We start from the raw sequence: 20451 nt of genomic DNA, 5'->3' as shown, positions 1-20451 counted from the left end.
TCTTTGGGGCCCCATGGATGCAACTCTGCAGTGTAGCAATGGGATAAAACTCTTTGTCTTCCAGTTCCAGCTGTCCAGTCCAAAAGCCCAATACAATTGTTTTTAAACATAATCTGTTTTTTTTTCTAGAGCAGGTGCAGCCCTGCCTGATACAGGTATATGGTGATAGTGATTTCCTTTCCCATAACTGGGCAGTAAGCATCTGAAGTCAATGTTGCTATATGAAAACATGGGCAGGTTAAACTATCTTATCAAATATACTGCTATGTATATTGTAAAACTAGTTGTTTGTTACTTCAGACTTATCTTCTGAGCTGGAATGTAAAGTAAATATCTGATTTAAGATAAGGCAAAAAGTTACTAACATCATAAAGCTGTTTGGCTGGATGACGATGGAATAATGAAAAGCAGTCTTTAATTTTCAACACCAAAACCTGAGAAAGTAACATACTCCAGGACTCTTGGAATCCAGGTGGATCCCCAGAATTTGAATGAGTCTGTCAAGATTAACTTGAGTTACTTGATAAAAATATTACATTTTTATCTAATTGGAAGGAAAAGTTGTGTACAAAACTGCTTGGCATAAAGCAACACAAAAGCTAAGTGTGACAACAGACTAGAAGATGAAGCTGGATGGAATTTGGCTTTCAGTTTAAATGTGTGGTAACATATTTGGACTAAGACAAATCATGCTATTGAAAGCTTTTACATAGTTGAAATCTATTACATTTGTTTATGCTGCAATCTGGAAAGCAGTTATGCATGTTTACATTCATCATTCTACTTTTGTTTACAAAAAAATATTGTTTAGGAGACTGCATCACAGAACTAAGATTTGTGGTAGACATTTCTCAAGGAGAGTGAATAAAGCAACATTACCATTATTTGGCTAAAGATTTTTTCCTATGGGCAGGCAATTAACATATTTATGAGGGGCAAAATGTTGCAGTTTATAAGATATCGATATTTAATTACTTAAATTATTTAATACATAAATATATTTGGCTTCCATGTAACAAAAATGTAAACTTTTTTCGTGTTTTCTAGATCAAGCTCCTTTGTATTTCTATCACTAATAAATTAATTTAGATTTTGATCAGGATCCCCATAAACTTATACTTAATGTACTACTTAGAGCAAATAAAAGTGTAGTTTTTACATAGAAGTCAAGCAAGAGTATGTCAAATATTAAGCTCCTTTTGTAAGACATTTTTTTTTTTCATCCCACTGGATGTATTAAGGGATTTAAAAATATTTACACATGGTTATGGTGTCCTTGGAGCAATCCAGAGTAAAAAAAAATTCTATCATCTGTTCTGGAAACTCACAGCCTAATCAAGTGTCAGTGTTGACTTTGGGGACAAGACTTTTTACTGATTGGCCTACTCTGCCATAATGTGGTAAAATGGAGAATAATGTCATTGATTTCCTTGGTAAAATATTCTGAAATTGGATGTAAACTGCTGAACAAAATCAAATTTTCTCTTTTGAGACAAGACAGAGCTAGAAGGTAGTGTGAATGTCTCTCTGGTAATATTCCTGTATATTTTAACAGTAAAACTACTTTAAAAGCAGAGAAAACAAGTGAGGAGACAGACTAAATCCGAATAATTAACAGCATTTGGGCAAAGAGGGCGCAAGTTTTAAATTTTTTTTTTTAATTTTTTTTCAGCAAGAAAAAATAATAGCTTTAACATTTCAGGTCTTGGAAGATGAAACAAATGGAAATATCATGCTATTTGTTTTAATATTCCTAATAGTAGATACGGGGTATATTTTTAGTGAAGCTATTAAGCCCTGGTGTCTATGCTCTGTTTAATTCTAGAAATAATCACACAGCTTTTATATATATGAAATACAATTTCTAATTCTAATTTGTTAAAAAAAGAAACTATTCACTAGAAAAATAGGTCTTTATTAGTGCTTTCTGCAGTAGATGCTATGCAAATCTATGACTATGGTAAACATTGTCTGTAGAAGAAATAATTTATGTTAGCCGATTACTTACTCTTAATGAACTTATCATTTAACAGCAAGGTGTCAGTGTTCAATATTTAATGCAGTGTTGGCACAGTTTAATGTACTGGGGGCTAGTGTTTAGATGTTATTGCAGCCACAGGATTTCTTACCAGATACATTGCAGCTGGAAAAACTTGTGCAAGCAATACTTTTCTAGTTTTCAGAACGTAACACAATGACTTGATATTTTAAGTGGTTAATGTCACAGAGTGATTAAAATCTGTGTTTTGAGCCACAGTTTTAATAATTAGTGTGTGGCTCTTGGGTTTTGTTCCTTTCTTATGGAAAATTTTAATTAAGGACAGCAGAGAGAGCTTTTGAGATTCACTCAGCAAATAGTCAATTTAACATTGGCTATTAACTGTAACTCTGCCATGTATGCATGCTGGCAGAGTACCCCTCTTCTGGCATATCATTCCACATTTTTTAAGTCATGCAGGACAATGAAAGTGTAATTGATAAAACAAGAGGTAAAAAATATGCTTCAAGTTTACAAGTGGTCAAGAATGTAAATCAGTTCCTTACTGAAATGAAACTAGACTAAAGTAGCTAAAATTCAACAGACAATTCAGAGGATGATTTTTTCACAGGAAGCTGAAAAATATAATGATAATATAGCTCTTAAATGGTATAAAAATTATTTATTCTTTTGAAATACAGAACTCATAATCATTTTTGGATTTTGAAAACTCAATGTGCTACATTTTGTCTCAGCAAAACATTGTGTTTTTAACTGTAATAGTTTCTCACTTCTCAGCTTTACGATTTTCTGAACCTCATTTGACCTCTTATCTTAAAAATATCTTTTTTTTCCAGAGTTAGAAATGCTCTCAAGATGGAGAACAGGAACAGTCAAGCCATAGCAAAATGCAGATAGAAAGCAAATGAGAAAGAATATTCTTGCTTTAGATAAGTGGTAAAAAAGAAATAAATCTATTTAGAAATTGGTAAATACAGAAAATATTGAATGTTCAAGAGAAAAGAAAGCAGTGACTTCTGTCCTGCCTCTCACCTATACAAGGAAACAAGGAAACTTTAAATGAAGTTAGCAGGTACTATATTTAGAACTGCCCAAAGGGTGTATCTTTCTTCCAAAATATGTATTTACCATGTCTTCCAGTGTAACAACTAAGAGATATCAAACAAATTGAGTAGAAGCTAATTTCAGAAGAAAACAAAAAGGAATGAAGATAGCTGGTGGCTGCCAGTGCTATAAATGTCAAAATTTACATCCATCAAAAGGAATAGTGAACTAAGGCATGAAAGAAAATTCCTCTGGATGTTACCAGATACATAAAATATACACCTTACTGAACAAGTACCAAAAGTGACTGTAGTTGGAGTCCAGGACTTATTATTCATATATATTTGTTCTCTTCTTTCTCATACCTGAACATCTGTTGGGATAAGCCAGCCCTTGGTGTGACCTAGAACTTGTTTTATGCACACATAAGAACTTGCTGTGGCAGGATGACAAAAGACATCACAGTCAGTAAAGGATGCTGAGTTGAGATTCAGTAGTTTCACAACCGGATTGAACATTTCTAATGATAAACAGGTTATACAGCCTGTTACAATAAGTTTGAATTTTAAGAATTCATGATTGGTCAAGTTTGCTGTAGTTGCATCCTTTGCAATCTTAAGACACATTTGGCATAAAGTCTTTGATTTAATGGTGACTGAGACACTTTGAAGATTTTAAGATAAAAAGATTCACCTAGCTCATTATGAAGAAAAAAAAACTATTTTGATCACTGATATTTTATCACCTTCTAGAAATACCAAGTAAATAAAGCAGAAAGAAACAGGATTGATTTTGATTTGCTTATGCAGTGAAAACATGAGATACGAGGTAGACTAGAGAGCTGGACAATTACCAACTCTGAAATTTAACAAGTGCTGGATTCTGCATCTGTGGGTTGCAGATGGGAATGAGGGAAATCTATGCAAAGGAACGGGGGGATGAGAAGCTGGAGAGCAGACCTGCAGAAAGTGACCTAGGGTTTTGGCTTGATGGCAAGTTGAATGGGAGCCAATATAGTGCAATATTTTTGTAGGAGAGCATTTTGTAGAACATCTATGTGTCCAATGGGAAGATATGGTAGAGCTGTAGCATAAAGAAGTAGTAGAAACAGTTTTTCCTAAGTTCTCTGATTGTGGAATTTTGGTTAAAATGCAGGTTCTAGTCAGAATAACTAAAATTGATTTTTGGTGGATTTAAGTGGAATTGAAAATGAAAAGAAGAATCTCATACTTACCTGCAGTAGTTTACAACTGACTTTTCTTTTTTTCTTTCTGAAGACATCTTGTGACTTCCAGAGTGGATTTTTTTGTTTGTTTTTTTAAAAACATAATCCAAACAAACAATAGTAGTGGAAATACATCCTCCACCCAAGTCATTAATAATAATAAAAGAACTTTCCACTAACATTTCACTGTAAGATTTGTTCTTTTTCTTTTTTTTTTTTTCTCCCCTTTTAGGTGAACATGGTTATGTCACTTTTAGGAATGTTCTGTCCAACTTTATTTGATGTGATCAGTTCTCTGGAAAACTACCATCCTCGAATAGCATTAAGATGGCAGCTGGGACGAATATTTGCACTTTTTCTTGGCAATCTCTACACTTTCATTATTGCCCTAATGGATGAAATCAATCTCAAGGCAAGCTATTTACTGTCTACACTATTTTAAACATGTAGCTGGACAGGTATGAGTATTTCTACCCAGTCACAAACATTGAGAGAAATACTCTTTTGTTACTGTACATCATGTCTCTGCCTGAGCTGGTAATGGGGCTCTTGGAATAGGAAAGCTTGAGAGCTGGTAGCAAGCTCATGTTTTTATTTTATCTTTTTTTCTCCCCAACACATTTCTTTACTTAGTTGGAAGAAGAAAAGATAGTCAAGTATAACATGACAATATGGGAAGCCAGTCTGTACAATGGTACTATTCCAGAAAATTCGACTGCTCCTCCAATACAGGTGGACCCTGCTGATGTCCCCAGGGGTCCATGCTGGGAAACAATGGTGGGACAGGTAATTTAACTTCTTTGAGCTCATATTTGAAAATACATCATAGTCTGCTACAAGATATTATAAGTAAAACCCCTTTATTTCTACCAGTAAGTGGCAAAAAGATGAGAAAATGTGAAGAATAGCAAGCAGATATTGGACCTCTTCCTGAAGTAAAAAGAAGAAAAAAACTTTTGAGTTTCTTTGGACCCTGTCTAGTAGGGAATTATGTCTCCTGATGATTGACAGCATTGAAATAATCTATTTTTCCCTTTTCTTTTTCACTAGTATCTTCATTTCCCTTCCTCTTCCTCATCCTCTCTCTGTCTTGTTAAATCTGGTTAACAATTTTGAAAAGTTATGATTTGTTACAAACCCTAATAAAATGGCAATTCTACTTAGAATTTTGATGAGGCAATATCAGTTTCTGACTACAGTAGACCTATAGAAAAGATGAAAAAGCAAGAATAGCTCAACAAGGAAATACATGTAAGATGGCTTTTACAATAAATTTTATAATTTGTGCTTTTGAGAAGGTATCTCTATCTTCAGCTCAGTAACTGTATGAGAGAACAATAGTGGTTTAATGGCAAATCACCTTAGTCATTCTATTTGATTCAGTTGAACATTAATTCTTATTGACCTATTAATAGAAAATGTAATTCCTAAAGAATTTTATAACATCCTTCTTTCCTCTATTTGATCATACCCCATTTTTTGGGTTTTTTTGTGCATGAGAATGAATTCAACACTGAATCACAGCTTCCATTGTTGCTCCATTCTGACAATCCTACCTCCTGACTGAATAAGTCACTAACAGGGAGTAGAAAGACAGGAAAAATAGACCCTCTGTTCTTTTCACTGATGTTAAATAATAATCTAAGAATGAAAAGAGTTCGTCGTCGCACCAATTTTCTGCTTAAGTTCAGATCAGGAAGAGTAATAGCCTCTTGAGCTATTGGAGTAAAGTCTGTTATAGTAGGATTTAGTGGGCCTTACTAAAATAAGAGGAAGGAGAATTTCCATTATGATTTTCCTCTTTCTTCTTCATACTCACAGGGAGTTGGCACCTTTCCCCACTTCCTTTTTTGTGTTTTTTTCTTTTTAATCTTTCTAAAGTTAAAGGGATCAAAATCAGCTCAGATTTCTGTTGTAGTAGCAATCTTGGTAGAAAGCCTTTCCCAATCTAATCATACTTTGAAGTCTTGTCTGAAAAAATGAGCACAAAGTAAAGCAAAGGATATCTCTAGCAAACATGGGGTGATTTTTCCCCTAGCATTTTTCAGAATCAATGAATGTAGAGGAAGAGTAGAGTCGTTTTCATGTTGAAGCAGGGTAAGAACAATTAGAGATCTAGTCCAATATTTAATTATTATTGTAATTATTAATTGCTTAAATATATTCTCAAAAGACAACATTGTTTTCACAGGAATTTGTGCGGCTAACAGTGTCTGACACTATGACAACATACATCACAATTCTAATTGGTGATTTCTTAAGGGCTGTCTTTGTTAGGTTTTTCAATTATTGCTGGTGCTGGGACTTGGAATATGGATTTGTAAGTATTTCATTTGCTATTATAAATGTCAGACTATCATGTCACAGTTTTGTATCAAATTATAGTTTCCTTTCAAGCCTATAGAGTTAATATGACTTTCAAAATCCTTGAATAACAACGTTCATGTTGTTCATGAAGCCCTGGCACAGGCTGCCCAGGAAGATATGGAGTCACCCCTGGAGGTTTTCAAAACCCTCCTGGACACGTTCCTATGTGACTTGATCTAGCCGGACCTGATTTAGCTGTGGGGTTGGACTAGATGATCTTTAGAGGTCCCTTTTAACCCCTACCATTCTGTGATTCTGTTCATTCTGCATTATTTTTTCTCAGAATGTACTGATGCCTTAATATTTCTCTGGTTATTTAGACTTCTATAAGGTTTTTTATGTTGTGTGGTTTTTTTTAATTATTATTCTTTTAAGTGATTGCATAAGAAAACTAGCTACATAATTTTCACACATTTCCAATTTAAAAGCTCATTTCTTGTTCCACAGAACAAGATCTCATAGATTTCTATGGGGTTTGGAGAAAAATCTTCTAGTAGAATGTTTTTTGAGAAAAGTGTGAAAGAAATTGTTCTAAAAATCTTATACTGCATAGTTTTTCCTAGAATATTTAGCCAAAACAAAGTAAATCTCATAATATAAGTGGGTGTAGGGGTCTTCACTTTGGAGTTCAGATAGTCTTTCGCATAAATCTGAACTAAGTTTACTTAGCCAGCTAAGGTACTTACATTGTAAGGTCTAATGCTATTTTGCCAGGGTACTGGCAAAGCTTGTGAAGCTCTCAAACGTTCTTTTTTATTTACCCAAAGGTATGGAAAAGAGTTAAATAATTTAAAACTACCTTGCACTACCCTGCATGAACAGCCATTGTAGCTACTCTGCCATCCTTTGTTCTCCTTTCCTCTAAATTTTATATGTGTACAAATTTCTTCTTTTACTACAAAGTCTCTCAGGAAATTATAATTTTCTAGAAGGAGAGAAACCTTTAGGAAAAAAGAGTTTTCTGGCATAACAATGTCATTGTTATTGTTTGACTTCTGAGAAAGTTTATATTAAAGTTCGGGTTTCTCCTTGTTATTTCTATGATGTATCTCAAACAGGACTGGTGTAGTGGAAACAAAGACTACCAGTAGGCCAGGTTGTGGCCAGACAAGTTATAGCCCTTGCAAAATCAAAATCAAATGCAAGAATTTCAGTTCAGTGTGAGCAGAGAGCCAGCACAGCTTGTGAAACTGTGTATTTTCATATACTTAAATTGCATCCAGAACTTCCTCTGATTTTTGTATGTTCCACAGCCATGGCAATAGCTAAGGCTAGATATGGACAGCACATGAATTATTTCAACCAGTACTACATCTGACAGGAAGTCAGTTTAACATCAGTGGTCCGGATGGGAGGATTGAGTGCACCCTCAGTGCAGGAAGTTTGCAGATCACGCCAAGCTGGAGAGATGCGTAGATCTGCTTGAGGGCAGGAAGGCTCTTCAGAGGGACCTGGATAGGCTGGATTGGTGGGCTGAGGCCAATTGTAGGAGGTTAAACAAAGCCAAGTACTGGGTCCTGTACTTGGGCCACAACTCCATGCAATCCTACAGACATAGTGAAGAATGGCTGGAAAGCTGTCCCGTGGAAAAGGATCTGAGTGTGTTAATTGACAGCCTGCTGAACATGAGTCAGCAGTGTGCCCAGGTGGCCAAGAAGCCCAATGGCATCTTGGCTTGTATCAGAATTAGTGTAACCAGCGGGACCAAGGAGGTGGTTGACTCCCTGTACTTAGTGCTGGTGAGGCTGCATCTCAAGTACTCTGTTCAGTTTTGGACCCCTCACTACAAGAAGGACATTTCGGTGCTGGACCGTGTCCAGAGATGGGCAACAAAGCTATTGAAGGGTCTGGAGAATAACTCTGATGAGAGGAGTGGCTGAGAGAGTAGGTATGTTTAGCCTAGAGAAGAGGAGGCTGATAGGAGATATGATCACTCTACAACTACCTGAAAGGGAGTTGTAGTGTGTTGAGGCTCAATCTCTTATCTCCAATAACGAATGATTGGACACACTGAAATAGAATCAAGTTGTACTAGGTGAGGTTTAGATTGGAGATTAGGAAGAACTTTTTCACCAAGATGGATCTTAAGCTCTGGGACAGGTTGCTCAGGGAGGTAGTGGAATCACTATCTTTGGAGATATTTAAAAATGCACAGATGAGGTACTGAGGAATATGGTTTAGATTAGTGATGGATTTGGCAGTGTAAGTTTGGTGGTCTTTTCCAACCAAAAATTATTCTATGGTTTGATGCTTCAAAGATACTGAAGTGATAGTCTAGATCTTCACCCTCCCAGGATATCCACAATCAATGAATGAGCCTGAATGAATGCAAGCCTGAAAGCCATTTTTATTTGATTTCCATTTGGGCTTCCTGAAGCCTCTTCTGTCTTGCTATGTACTCTGAATTAGTACCTTTTACACGGGGACTTTTTTTTGCGTGATCTGCCCAACCACATATGCCTAGTGCCCTTTAAGATGACCCTGAGTATGCAGAACAGCTGGATGGGGCTACTAGATGTTTTTTTTGTGAAAGTCTGCAGTTTCCAGATGTTGTCTTGAGCTGTTGTCCGTTCATTACCAGTTGTCAATGAAGATGCACATGTTGATCCATTAACACTTCAGACTTAATTTTTCCTCTTTATTTTTCATTATTGTTAGGGATGTTAATGGAATATAGTATAGTAATTCAATCAATAGAACAGAGACTATAAAGCAAACAGCTTTAACTAGGTATCTGACTAAAAAGCTGCACAGATAACCTTTGTAGCCATTCATCCATATACAAAGAACACAGAGAGAGGTGTGAACAAACCTCACAGCCCACACACAAGGACTTCCGCAGTATTAATGGAAGCTGTGACATCTTTATGTGGCAATGAGACCTTTATTTCCTAATATATTATTGTTCTCAACAACACATCTGCTGGTAGGAGGTGCAGAAGTTAATTTAGCATTGATATTTTTATTCGATGGTACATAAGAAGGGCAGTAATAGTATGCTCCTCAGGTCCAGTGAGCTGTCTGAAACAACAGACAACTGGAAATATCTGAATTTAAAGTCTTCCCCAGGAAGTAGCTATACCTATATCTCTTGTGGTTAGTGGCCATGATGCACCTATCATACACAAATTTTTAGACAGCTTTTATAGCCTAAATGTTTTAGACCACCAAAGTATGCTTTGGCAAAGTATCCAGGAGTTAATTTGCACATTGTGTGGAAAAACATGTTTTGTTTGTTAAAATATTCCTCTCTCCAGGTAACTTACAATATTTTATCCCTCTGTACAGGTCTCCTTATTCAATTACTTTCCAAGTCGAGTACTAGTAATCTATTTAATCTTTCCTCATATGAAAACAGATTCATAAATACATGCAACATAAATACAACACTTTGTGCTGTAAACATATGCATTTATATCTGTACATATACACAAAATTACACATAAAGAGCATAGGGGCTCTGAATAGTACAACAATATAACAAAAATAGTAGAATTCAAAATTTTTACTTTAAATAGCGATTTTAATATAAAAACTTCGTCTTGGCTTAGCCATAAGAAAAGAATTATTTTTTTATATCATGTCTCTTCTGCTGTTAGCCACCCATGGAACTAATATCTGGAAGATACATGTTATTCATGACCTTTTTGTCCACCCATTATGATGAATCACACCAGCCACCATCTATGTGTAGCAAAACTCTTCTATGACAAAACTGGTTAAAAAAACCTTGTGGTAATTCAAAAACATATGAATAATATGTTTGAATCAGATATTTAGGTGTAAAACAAAAGTTTTCAGCCACAGTTTCTTACTAGAAAGTTTTATTCTGGTGCATATGTACACAAGCTAATCTGCATGTGTGTACTTCAACCACCTCTCAAATTCAGTGTACTCAATATCTGCAAATGGAATTGTTCATAAACTAGACACTAATAAACAGAGTAGAAGAAGGTATGCAGAAATGATTGAAGACTTTTAAAAAGCAGAATAGTCAGATTAAATGATCAGAAATGTGGGACTAAAGAATTACTCAATTATGATACTTATATATCTATTCTGGAAACAACATTTTATGACATAGAGGTTTCCTCAGCAGGCAAAGTGATGACGAGACCCCATGGCTGAATCTTGAAGGAAAAAATAGAATCAAATGGATAAGTCACAAATAAGTTGGTGATATTAACCAGGGAAGACAACAATTGGCAGTATCTATCAATGTTTAAAGTGGATCTTTAGCAATGTAACTGTTAAAATATGATAGTGTTACATTTAAAACTGCAACCTCATGTCTGATACTGTGTTGAAGGACATATTAAATGACCACCACTAACTACTACAATGGCAAATTTATGAATTGTTTAAAAATTTATCCAGTACCCAGAACTAAATTTAATTCTCCTTTAGCACTGTCCTCTGAAAAAATCTCAAAAAATTTTTAAATAAAATACCACAAGCGGTATTAAAGTCTACCTGTTGGCCTTGATTTATAGTAATCTGTTTCATGGTTGACTGATAAGATGCAACAAGAGGCCTTACAACACAATGTTGATATGATGTTGCTGTTGGAAGTGATGATTTTAATCTACTGTATATAATTTAAAAACCCTTTGTGCAAGCATAATGAAAGCATCTGTATTACTCTTTTCAGCCATCATATTCTGAGTTTGATATAAGTGGAAACGTGCTGGGACTGATCTTTAACCAAGGCATGATCTGGTAAGTATTGCAAAGCATGTTTCATTTACAGGTCTGCAGGATTTAGGCATATCTGTGATTTTTTTTAAATACTGATCTTGTCCCATTGCTTTAGTTTGATGGAAGTATAACGCAATGTATATTTCAAACCTGAGTACACTGTAAGAAGTAGGACCACTTCAAAACTATTTCTGCCTTAAGATTATGTGACTAGATATTTCAGGATTTTACAATTAGCTGATAAAACCAACCAGTATAAAGGTGCATAGATGAATTTTGTCTTTTACTTGACTGACTGTTTGCTAGCCCAAACACCTGGACTGTACCATTTGCTTTTAATTTCAGTCTTTCCCAATATCTTAACTCTCTTTCCCCAAACATCCTGTGAAAGAAGGCCTTGAAATAATTGTATGTACAATTATGTGAATGTGCACAAAGTACCACTGCTGCAGCATTAGTTCTTAGCTTTAGAGGAGAAAAGGTGTATGTCTTCTCTCATTTTCGGACTTTAAATTAGTAGTAAAGAATACCATCATGCAGAGTCCTCATGCAAGACTTTCTTTTTTTTCCCTCAGGATCTGTTGTCCTAAGCATTGTTGACTTCTGAAAGTTAATTCTTGCCAATGCCTCATTTTTCACCTTTAGTATGACTTTGCTGATCAGACTTTTTACTTGATGAGAGCCCTTGCCTCTGTAAAGCCCAGATGTTGTGTGTTGTGTGCACATCAAAGAAATCATAGAATCACAGAGCGGTAGGAGTTGGAAGGGACTTTTAGAGATCACCTAGTCAACCTTCTGATAAAGCAGGTCCATCTAGATTAGGTCACACAGGAACACATCCAGGTGGGTTTTGAAAACCTCCAGAGAAGGAGACTCCACATCCTCCCTGGGCAGCCTGTGCCAGGGCTCCCTCACTCTCACAGTAAAATAGTTTTTCCTTATGTTTAAATGAAATTTTTTGTGTTCCAACTTCTTTCCACATGTCTGAAGAAAAAGGCAGCTCCTGCAACCAAACACTGTTGGTGGTCTGCAGAGTGCACTAACAGCAGCACAGTGGGCTTACTCAGAACAGGAATGTGTTTCTGGCGATGAGCAAGCACTACCTATGGCCTAAGAGCAAAGGCATGCCACAAGAGTGTGGCTGGAGAGAGTCCAGTCTTGCTACTGGCATGTGAGACACTTATATTGTATCCAGCATCTTGGAAAAGTAACTTTAGCTTTGCAATTTACATCTTGCTCTCTGCCTTAAGTGTAGCATTCTGATTTCTGATAAGAAATATTTCTCAGGCTACTGTTCATCAAAATGATGAGGCTACAGCATAAACATTGTTTGCAATTTTATACAGAATTGATCAAACTAGTACTCTCTACTATTGTAATTAAAACTTTGGAAAATAAGTGGAAATCATTCTCTGCCGAAGAGATGTTGAGGTTGAGGTCTATATGAGAGACTTGGTTCCTAACTATTCTCTCATAAAACTTCTATATATCCCTATAATTTTCAAACATCATTATATGTACAGATTCTGTGCCAGTCTAAACTGCCATGCCCCAATACACTTTCTGTCAAAGAAACTGTGACTTGTGCTTTTCTGATGTTATTTAGACACAATGTCTTTTGGCTTACTGCTTGTTGTAGAGTTGGGGACATGTTTGCATGCTGATTAATGTTTACAGGGCCAAACAAGGCTCTAGAATTTTAGAGGTTTTTAAAATAATATCTGATAATTTAAACTGAACCAAATATAACAGTAAAAAAAGGTTGGCTTAATTATAATAAAAATAGATTGTCAAAACCATGTTTATCATTAATACATACATGAGAGAAATCAGTCTGTTTTTTCTGAGCTTTGCATATTCTATTGCAGATGCTTTTACTCATCTGAAACAGGTGAAGCTGGTGAGCGGAAAGTATCATAGAGCTAGAAAAGATAGGAGGGGCCTGTGTATTATTTTTGTGCACAAGAGAGACTGTGTGGTTAGAAAAACTCTTGTCTTTATGTTTGCACAATGGAAGTGGGATACAAATCATTAGTAAGTCTTTGCTGTATAAATAAGATTTGACAGGAATTTGTCTACCATACAATAAATATTACATTGAAATATTATAGTAACATCCATAAGTTCCCCAGATTCTGAACTTGTTGAAATTTAGAAGTATTTCACAACTGATTTCCATGATGAGAAGGAGCAGGGCTATGAGGTGCTCTCTCCCTTCATCCGTAGACTAACAATCTCTTCATCTTTTCACTGAAGCTACATGAAAAGAGAAAGGAGGTATATTAAATGTCCATCATAATACTTTCTGCACTCAGAAGGTATTTTAGACCCATGTGAAGCCATTTCCTATTTTTTAAATAAAAAACCTGGGTCACTCAGAGGCAAAAGAGGCCCAGGTCACCAGGACAATAGTTAACAAAAAAGTAGATTACTGATTTCTTATATTCTGTATCATTTGGCCAGGCAAATGAAGGTAATTGCTCTTCAATCAGCACAGCACAAGAAACAAGAAAAAAGTAACAAGATGTGATAAAAATAAAATGGTCTCACTGTGTCATAACTGCGCAACCGTACACAGCGACGAAAACTGATATTTCACAGAATCAAGTTTATTGGAATGAAGCACTGAATAACCACACTACTAGAAGTAAAAAGTCAGCCAACTAAAAACAGATTTCCTAAAATAGTGCTATTATATTAAGAAAAAAAAATTAATAAACTACAGTATTTGGATAATATTTACTTTAAAGCTACACTTTTCATACAGTGAAAGTGTGCCTAAAGGGACAAACTAAGAACAGATAACATTTCATCAGGTAATTGTTTAATTGTCAAATAAAAAGCAAGTGATCATTTAAGCTACAGATAAAGATCAGTTTGTAACTTTGAAACAGAAAGTTCATATGGAGACTTCTCTCCATATACCTCCAGTTCTTCTAAAAGAAAGGGTGAAGAGATCCGTAAAAAAATTTTACAAGTTTTATGAATTTAATTTCTGAGTTCACAGTGTTGAAAACCACATTTATATAAGGAGTGGGTGGCCTATCTAGGAAGATACAAGCTCTACAACAAATAAGCGAGTTTGTTTGTTTGTTTACTTCTTTTCTAGGATGGGTTCTTTCTATGCTCCATGTCTTCCAGCAATCAATGTGTTCCGCCTCCACACTTCAATGTACCTGCAGTGCTGGGCAGTGATGTGCTGCAATGTCCCCCAAGAGAGGGTTTTCAAGGCATCCAGATCCAACAACTTCTACATGGCCATGCTGCTTTTCATCCTTTTTCTGTCCACATTACCTGCTGTGTACACCATTGTGTCCATCCCACCATCTTTTGACTGTGGTCCTTTCAGGTTTTTTTGCATTTTAAATCCATCTTTCGTTATTGACGTAATGAATCGCCTCATCACACCACAATGAATGACACAGTAATGAAAAAGAACATCTAATAAGTGTTAGCACCTGATAGGCTGAATGTTTCATTTTGTCGGTTCTCTTTGTGGATAATTCCTGAACCTGAGATACTAGAAAACTGAGAAGTTCTTTAGAAAGTATTATCTGAAGAAAGTATTATTTGAAGAACAAATATTTTCTTTTAGCTAATTGTAATGTAAAGAATTGCCACTACTCCTGTAAATAAAACAGACATTTTTCTTAAGTAGAGCAGTGATCTGTTACTCATCTCTAGCCTGCTGGCTTGAGAGTGATGGCTTTCAGGAAAAGTCTACACATACAGGAGGGGCCTATCAGAATGTATGGTGATGTGTGAAGTGCTTGGTGGTGCAGTCTTTGCTGTGACTCTCTCCAATTGATGCAGTATTTCATGTGTCTGTATTACTGTGAAGCTGATTCTGTTTCTGAAGTCTTCAAGACTCCTGGGTTCATTAGTCTTGTTTAAAAACTCAGGCCTTCCTTGCCTGCACAAACATGGGCCTTGCATTCGAGGTAGCTTAGATGTTGCCACAAGTTCCCATTCTGTGTACATTACCTGGAAAATCCAGGACCATTTTCGTCATCTTTACTTACCAGGTAACTATAATTAGTACACAACAATCAAATATGAAATATTTTTTTAAAAGACTTTATTATTTTGTTTTGCATGAAGAATTAACAAAGAAAAAGTAGAACAGTAACAGAGAAATCCTGATTTCAAAGAAAAGTTTGAATAATATGTTACTGTTCTGAGTAGAATAATACCTGCATGATCCTAAATGTACTTTGTAAAGGAGAAGTCTTGACATATTAACTTTGGCCAAAGGCAAAATATCTGAGAGATTGTTTCTAGCTATCTTCAATAGTCACAGTCATCTAAGAGAGAATTGCATGAGATGTGAAAATTGCTTGAATTTATGTAAGCAATAGTAATAAAGCAAATGATGCAAAGTGATAGCAAGGAAAGTTCATAGGGAAACATCTGGAGTCATATCTAAATAGCTGCAGTTATTAAATGGATATTACAAAATAATATAACAGTTCGAAATTATAATAGTAATAATGCCTGCAACTTTTGCTTTGTCAAAGGCAGAGATGATTTGTTCTTCATAATAAATGTGAAGCCTTAATGTAACTTATAACTGAAGAGGACTTAAAATTAATGAAGGTTTGTTCAATCTGTTGAGCAGCCAGTGGATAAATACAAGTAGTGCATGGCTCCATATTAAACAAAAACCAAAAAACCAAAATAACCTCAAAGCTATTGGTAGTTCAGAGTCTCATCTATTATGAAATTTTTTATTTTTTGGTTTTTTACTTTTTTTTTAATCCATCATTAAAGGCTGTGTATAAAACTCAACAGAAATGTACCAGTGCTGAACCAAAACCAGTTCCAAGTAGATCATTTTATGCTTATCAACCACACAAAGATGGGATTTGAATTTTTCACCAGGACTTCATAGAGCTCAAATTGCACTTCACTGTTTTGTTAGTCATATGGAGTTCACAAAGTCATGATGATTATTTGAAGGGTACACTGATTCTTTGTAGCCTTGGTGGTAAATGCAAGCAAAATTTGTAAGCATACACTTAAAATATTAGTGTCTATTTTTCTCCTTCATATACAGAAACACTATTTAAAAGAATATTTCTTTCAGAAATTTTAAATTATGTGAATATATAGTTTATTGATCTTTTCTCAGGGTTGATGTGGTATGATTGGCCTACATATTCATACTGTATTGACATTGCCATAACTTTTGTATGTGATGTATTGTCAACTTTTCTGTTCTTTAGTGGGAAGACTAGAATGTTTGAAGTCATATCAGAAACTCTGGAGCATGACTTCCCTTCTTGGTTTGGGAAGGTATTTGGGTATGCCTCTAACCCTGGGCTCATCCTACCTTTTATACTACTGATGGTGTATGTATAGAATTTTAACTCCAAGCTTACTTAATTGTAAGAACTGTTAAGTTTCTTTCATTCTGAATCTTCACTGCATGAATATCTCATTAAATACAGTGATGATTGCCCTGTGGTGTGGAACATGAAGAATTCACGAGCCTTTTATTTATCATAATTAATGTGCTTTTGCACAAAGGGTAATATTTCTTTTTTGTTCAACAGCTTTCTTTTTGTTTTTCCTACTCATTTTTGAAGATGTTGTTGTCATAATAATGGCAAAGCTATTAAAATACAAAATCCTACAGGGAGTCAGAAATACTGTGACTTTGATCAACTTGTCCAGTAGGCAGAATAATACATTAGAAAATCCTTAGGAAGTTCAGTGTAAAGATGACCACCACAAAGCAGGGTTATTTCTCAGTAATTGTCAGGCTTCTATTCTTCAATGCCTTGAATTTTCCTTGAGAAACAATGTAGTCTATGCTGTTGGGACCAGAGTGTGAACAAGGAGATTTTATGAATAGGCCTAGTACAGACATTTTGTAAGTCAGTACCTGTTAAAGAATAATGACCTCACAATAGTCTTTCTCAGCTACTGTGTTGAGGCCTGCTTTGTAAAAGCTTTTTACACTACTGTACACATGTATTGTATTAATGAGAATACGATTGAACTAAAAGTTAATCCGGTGTACAGGTGAACTGGGATTCAACCTTGCATTGCAAAACTTCCAAGAAATATAGAGAAGATTAGAGAATAGAATAGAAGCTGAGGAAGGTTCACTTAATATTACATTATATTTTCTAATTATATAAAATACTATATTATTATAGATTTGGTAATATTATCTGTAATATTTTATATTCATTAATCCACAGTGTCCTCTGACATATGTGGTAAAAAATATTTTTTTGAGCACTATTCATTTCTTGAAATGTTAAAGCAAAAATATAACAATAAATAACTAAAATAATAAAACACCAAAAGGCAAAAAATAAGGAGAAGCATATAAGGCAAAATCAGACAAAGAAGAGAAAATAGCAGATGCAGATTATTTACGGCTTATATCAATAAAAGACTTTGTATTAGAATTTCTCTAATGAAATCAAGATGGTAAAAAACATTAATTTCACAGGGAAGTCACAAAAGTAACATACTACACTGGATAAAGCAATAATGCTATCTTCACACTGTTAGGAATATAGCTTTTCTCAAAATACTGCTAGTGATTAGGTGTGACAAAGGAAGACAAAGTATAGACTTTATATGACTAGACCTGTAGTTGACGTTATCGGAATGTTGTAAGACTGTTTATATTTAATTAATTACCTAACAATACATTATTTTCTTTAAATTTAGCCTGGGTATTTATTATCTCAATGCTACATCCAAATCCTACAAGGAAGCTAACTTGGAGCTTAAAAAGAAGCTACAAAGTGTAAGAAACAGAGAATTATTTATTTTGTGTTTATTAATGATTAGAGAAGCTGTTCAAGTCACTGAAAGCTGCCTTCCCTCTTTCTTTATCATTAGCAAGCAGAAGAAAATAAAAGAAGAAATAAACAAAAGGCACAAAAATCAAATGAACAAGAGGAAAATCCATTTGAGACAGAACCACCACAGCCAAAACAAAAAGGAGGCAAGCAAGATGAGTCCACTTCAAACCAAGGTAAAGACTGTTTTCTATCACAAACCAGTCACATCCAAATCTTGCACCTTGTAATTGCATTTTGTTGATCCAGAACTGCTCAGTACAGCATTTGTCCTCTACTCCAGCTTTTCCAGGAGGAGCTATAGTGAGAACTTTGTATGACTGCAATCCTTTTCAGAAAACATAGCTTGGTCAGGCAGGTTTCACTCTGTACTGAAGATTTTTCAGTCTGTTTCATTTCCCTCAGATACAGTATGCATGCATGCCATATAGCCAGCATGGGCTCAAGCCTAATGTAGAAACACAGGTCAGAGGTGGTTGTCATTGAAAGAACCAAATGCAAGGCATATCTGCGTCCTCCAAATCTTCTCATTTACATTTGATTTTGCAACCACCATCATCATTTATAGATAATATCTAAGTGCATCTAAGTACTTGGGAAAAGGCTCCAGTTTTCTCCATTGAGGCCCTGCAGAAAGAACTGGAGGGAAAACATAGTGCAAAGATTGTGAAAGTGCATTACCTAAGACTTCAGAATATGTTAGGAGAGGCCTCTGACTTTCCACCTCTGGAATGGACAGATGGCTGCAGGATTTCGGTCTCAGTAAATTAAATTCTGTTTGCATGTTTGCTTTTTAATTCTGTTCTCCAAACACTTTTCAGACAACAAGAAAGGACAGAGCGGAAATGAAGTGAAGACAGGCCAGCCAGAAGAAACGAGCTCCTCTCAGGCACTCCAGCAGCCAGACCCTGCCTCAAATGGCCACTATCCCCCACAAAGCAGAGGAGGAAACCTTCCTCCCCCATCCATAGCTGTGACAAGGCCACCAGGGCCCAGGGGTTATGGAGTGCCAGGCTATCCACCTGGAAACCCACGTTTCCTGGGACCACAGCCAGGAATGCTCAGGGTTGAGGGACAGAGGAGTGCAGAACCTCGCTGTGTTCGTTGTAAATCTCCATATGCATAGAAGTTACTCATGTACTTCAGTTTTTGCAGGATGGGAAATCTCAGAGGAAAACATTGCATATTTCTTCTTGCATTTGAAAGAATTGCAGAAAAGTGTTATCTGTCTTTACAGGTTGCTAAACTTACGGATATTTATTAGAAGAATGAAAAGCATTTGTTATACCATTGATTATTTTCTTTAAAGCTTGAAACTGTGCCTCTAATACTTTTTTCTTAGAAACAGAGTTAACTGAAAACAGCTTTGTACAAAGTATATGACAGTCAGTCATACTTAAATACTGCATATAGCTTGTCTTCTGTGAGTCAAATGTGCTTACCCAAAGATTTCAGACAAGAAAAAAATAAGATCTTCTCAAAAGCTGGATGATTACCTCTGAAGTCTTTGGGAAAGTATTCAAAAGGTAAAATAAAAGCAATATTCTGCCTGCTACTAGAAAGAAAATTTAACTCCTATTACAGTATTACTTTTAGCCAATAATAACCTATCACACCCTGAAAAACAAACCAAACCAAACCAAACCAAACCAAACCAAACCAAACCAAATCGATATGTCCTGTGCAGAAACAAATATTTGAGAAATAGAGGTAAGGTAGCTTATGTGTCGTGGTTTGGCCCAAGTAGCACAGAAGCACCACGACAATCCCTCGCTCGATGCTCCCCATTCACCAACACCCTTGTTAGGATGGTGGAGGCCCCAGAGATTTGGGACGGAAAAGATAACCAAGTTTGTCGTGGATTAAGACAAGTGCAGGGAGGGCTCACTCCCAGTTACAGTTCCAGGCAAACCAGACTCCCACACTTGACTTAGAAAGGAATTAGGAAAGCTTATTCTACTACCTGCAAGAAACAGAACAGAACAAAAGCAAAAAGGGAGCAGAATAATTGAGAAAAATTACAACCAGCACTTTAAGATGTCTCTCCACCATCCCTCCTTTCTTCCTGTCTCCAGCTCACTGCCTATTATATCTCTATCTCCTTCCCCCTAAATGGCTCAGGGGAACCGGGAATGGGAGATGTGGTCAATCTCACACATAGGCTCTGCTGCTTCTCTCTTCTCAGAGGAGGATGACTCCTGGCATTTTTCCCCTGCTCTGATACGGGGTCTCTCCCATGCGACACAGTCCTTAAGAAACTTCTCTGGTGGGGATTCTTCTCCACAGTTACGGCT

At 35.9% G+C, this 20451-nt stretch overlaps 1 protein-coding gene across 1 annotated transcript in view; it reads left to right on the top strand.

The window, feature by feature from the left end:
• TMC1 (transmembrane channel like 1) overlaps window positions 1-19283 on the top strand; it is a 59929-nt gene extending 40646 nt beyond the window's left edge. The window contains exons 12-20 of the mRNA XM_062018834.1: window positions 4501-4680; window positions 4902-5054; window positions 6460-6588; window positions 11287-11354; window positions 14443-14682; window positions 16559-16684; window positions 18024-18102; window positions 18198-18333; window positions 18979-19283. Coding sequence (XP_061874818.1) covers window positions 4501-4680; window positions 4902-5054; window positions 6460-6588; window positions 11287-11354; window positions 14443-14682; window positions 16559-16684; window positions 18024-18102; window positions 18198-18333; window positions 18979-19283 — 1416 coding nt within the window. The remainder of the gene's footprint in view (window positions 1-4500; window positions 4681-4901; window positions 5055-6459; window positions 6589-11286; window positions 11355-14442; window positions 14683-16558; window positions 16685-18023; window positions 18103-18197; window positions 18334-18978) is intronic.
• Window positions 19284-20451: the final 1168 nt, after the last annotated feature.

The sequence above is a fragment of the Colius striatus genome, chromosome Z (genome assembly GCF_028858725.1).
Source record: "Colius striatus isolate bColStr4 chromosome Z, bColStr4.1.hap1, whole genome shotgun sequence".
NCBI classification, from domain to species: domain Eukaryota; kingdom Metazoa; phylum Chordata; class Aves; order Coliiformes; family Coliidae; genus Colius; species Colius striatus.
The sequence above is the reverse complement of the archived record's forward strand: the minus strand, read 5'-3'. Positions and strand labels throughout refer to the sequence as shown.